The sequence below is a fragment of the Acanthamoeba castellanii genome (genome assembly GCF_000313135.1).
Source record: "Acanthamoeba castellanii str. Neff unplaced genomic scaffold scf7180000083772, whole genome shotgun sequence".
NCBI lineage: Eukaryota > Discosea > Longamoebia > Acanthamoebidae > Acanthamoeba > Acanthamoeba castellanii.
In genome coordinates, this window is record NW_004457683.1 from 1 (window position 1) to 3,063 (window position 3,063).

A 3,063-nucleotide genomic window follows, 5' to 3' on the forward strand; every position below is an offset into this window, starting at 1 on the left:
CTTGAGCTGTGTGTTTTCTGCGGTGAGCTCCTGCACCTGCGAGTTGAGCTGCTCGACCTCCTGCTTGTTGTCCTGTGGCAACGCAACGCAACGGTCAATTTGACGCCACAGCGCGAGAGCAGCGAATTGATGGCGGAAGGATGAGCGGACCTTGTCAAAGTCCATGTACTTGCGCAGCTCGGACTGGAGCGCGCGGATGTGAGCCACCAGCCGGGCGTTCATCTCTTCCATCGTCTCCGTGCCCTCGCCGGGCTCTGCGTTGCGTTTGCGAGACAAATGCAGATCAGACGACTGATGACAAAAAGGCGCGCGAAGGCCAGAGGCTGCGACGTACCAGTGCGGCCCGCGGATTCCTTGCGCGCTGGCGCCTTTTCGCTGGTGGTGGGCGGGGCTTGGGACGGCTTGGGCCCGCGCGGGCTGATCGACGCAGCTGCGGGCGCCGCTGCCGGCCCGGTGGGCTTACCGCCCTCTGAACTCCCACTCTTCCGCTTCTCGCGCGAGTCCTTCTCGCCGGAGCTCCGCCGTCGCATGCGCACCTCGCCCGCATCGGCGGCGCGGGCGTGCGGCACCGCAGCTTCTGAGTCGTGGTGCGGCCCACCAGCTGCCCGAGGCCCGTGCGGCGGCTGCTGCAGCTGCGCGCCACGCCCTGCCATTCCGCCTCGCCCCGCTGGCGGCGGCATGCCGCGACCGGCGGCCGGCGCTGCTCGCCCCATTCCGCGCATTCCCACATCAGCGGCGGCGGCGTTGCCCGCCGGGGCTGTTGGCTTGGGCTTGGCCGCTTCAGTCGGTGCGGCCCTTTTGCTCGGCGCGGGCGCAGGCTCCTCAGCGGCGTTGCCCTCGTGATCTTCGGCGTCCGCTGCGGCGGACTTGGCGTCGTCGGCCGAGATCGACCCGAGCGAGAAGAGGTTGGCGATCTGGGCCGAGTCCATCGCCGACGCCACAAACTGCTCCGCGCTCAGCACGTACGCGGCTTCCTCCTCCTTGTCGTCGTTGTACTGCGCCATCACTGGAACAAAGATATTGAGCTCAATAATTTAAAAAATCATCTATAATTATTATTCTAATATTTACGCATAGAATTAAGAATCATAATAAATAATAAAAATAATAAATAATAATGCGACGCAGCTGGGGGAGGGGGACGAGCACCTCCGGTGGCGAACACCTTCACTCGCTCCGGCGTGGGGATCTTCTGGCCCACGTACAGGATATCTAAAATGATCATCGGATGCCCAACACAAGCGTGAGCGGTCCATGGGGGGGGGGGGCGAGGGGAAGATCAAGGCGGGTTTAAACCGTACTGGTGATGTCCTTGATGGCCGCCGCCATGTCGCCCAGCGTGACGACGCCCCGGTTGCCCATGTCGAACGCCTTGAACGCCACTGTGGCGGCGAAGGGAAAGACCACGTCATATCAGCGCTGCAGCGTTGTGCGGCGGGCGGAGGAGCTGCGCGGGGGCCACGCAATGTCATGTCAAGTGCCATACGTGCGAGCTTGTCCTTCTTGGAGTCACCGCTGAGTACGTGGAGTCCGTGCAGCAGGTCCTCCAGGCTGACCCGCGCGCTCTTGCGCTTGTCGAACATGTGGAAGAGTCGGTCGTTCATCGTAGAGCTGAACGGACCTGGTGACAACACGACCACCCGAGAGAGTTGTTGTTCTCGCTGTGAGCAACACAGTGTGTGATCGGCTGCACATGAAAGGGTGCGTCGTGTGTGGTTGTGTGGTGTGTGCGTGTGCGTGTGCGTGTGCGTGTGCGTGTGCGTGTGCGTGTGCGTGTGCGTGTGCGTGTGCGTGTGGTACCAGTGCGGGGCATGGGGACTTTGATCTGGTGCATGAGTTGCTGGAACTGGCCCTTGCGCATGCCCTCACGGCCCTCCAGCGAGTACGGCGGACCGACCAGTTCTGCGTACATGTTGGCCACGACCTGGCTCGTCCCTACACAAATATACGATTTAATTGTATTTAATAAGTAAATAAATAAATCCGTGTCGAAAATCGTTCTCGGTTGAGAATTGAAAGATGGAGTGAAGCGAAGCGCGGTTGCGACGCGGGAGCGAGAGTGGGAGTGACAAGAGCAAGAGTTCAGGAATCAGATGCGTACATTTTATAGATTTGTTGAACAAAACGCATTCGCGTTCCTGTGTGTTGGCGTGCATGGTGGACGCTTGTCTACGTCGTTGACGCGTCGATGGCCGATCGTCTATTGCCCGCAGAGAGTTGCGCGCTTCCTCGCCCCCGAAAGTTGCTCCTTGGCTCTGTTGGGCGTGGCAAATTGAATTTTTCTGATTGGCCCCCGCCGCGCCAGGAAAAAACCGGACATTGACAGATGACACCGATCGGCCGCGGCCCTGCCTGATCAACTTCCTTGAAGCCGTGAGTGTCGTGTGCGATCGATGCAGCCGTCAGCTCGTGGAGTCTGCAACACGAGCGATAGATCGTCTGGTGCCGTTGCAGAAGCGGCTCTGGGAAGACGGAATCAAGAGGCCAGGCGCTTCCGCATTTCGTCCTTGAGTTGCTCGAGCAGCCGCAGGTTGGGCATGTCGCTGGCGTGAGTGTCACTCTCAACATCGCCACCGCGACGCCGCGCCGACCCTGATGCGGCACCACCTCCCTGCGCCTGCTCCGTTTGGGAACACGATCATGTTAGTTACGCAGCGGGCCATGCAGGCCTCCCCCCCCCCAAGGCCCAAGGCGAGAGTGATTGTGGACAAGTGGTCCCGGTGCCGTACCGCTGCCGTGTCGGCCTCTTCTAGATCGAGCAACTCGCCCCAGCTGCGAGCTTCGGGTCGGAGCTGCTTCAGCATCAGCTGCGCGGCCCTTTGCTTTGCTTCGCGCTTGGTCGTGGCGACACCCTGATGCAGCGCACGGGTCACGAGAGATGCCGCTTGTACAATGCTACAGGGCTTCCGGAACGTACCGTTGTGCTTAGATTGTCAAGCCGCACCTCGACCCGGCACGCATGCTCTGGTGGCTTGCTAGAGCTGGTCGTTCGCAGCTGCGCGGGTGAGACCTGCTCCGACTTGAACGCAAGAATGGCGTGCACCCTGGGTTTGTTGAGTGGCA

The 3,063-nt window shown here is 60.8% G+C and overlaps 2 protein-coding genes across 2 annotated transcripts in view; both read right to left on the minus strand.

The window, feature by feature from the left end:
• Positions 1-36: 36 nt before the first annotated feature.
• On the minus strand, positions 37-1,912 carry ACA1_014620 (uncharacterized protein; the record flags this gene model as incomplete). Its single annotated transcript, XM_004354023.1, has 7 exons — positions 37-72; positions 151-254; positions 335-1,006; positions 1,150-1,212; positions 1,302-1,382; positions 1,487-1,621; positions 1,801-1,912. Coding segments are annotated over 7 exons (1,203 nt in total), but the record flags the coding sequence as incomplete, so codon positions are not given.
• A 564-nt stretch (positions 1,913-2,476) lies between these two features.
• Positions 2,477-3,063, minus strand: part of ACA1_014630 (Doublestranded RNA binding motif domain containing protein) — a gene marked incomplete at both ends in the record, with an annotated part of 1,724 nt that continues 1,137 nt past the window's right edge. The window contains 3 exons of the mRNA XM_004354024.1: positions 2,477-2,617; positions 2,730-2,852; positions 2,918-3,010. Coding sequence (XP_004354076.1) covers positions 2,477-2,617; positions 2,730-2,852; positions 2,918-3,010 — 357 coding nt within the window. The remainder of the gene's footprint in view (positions 2,618-2,729; positions 2,853-2,917; positions 3,011-3,063) is intronic.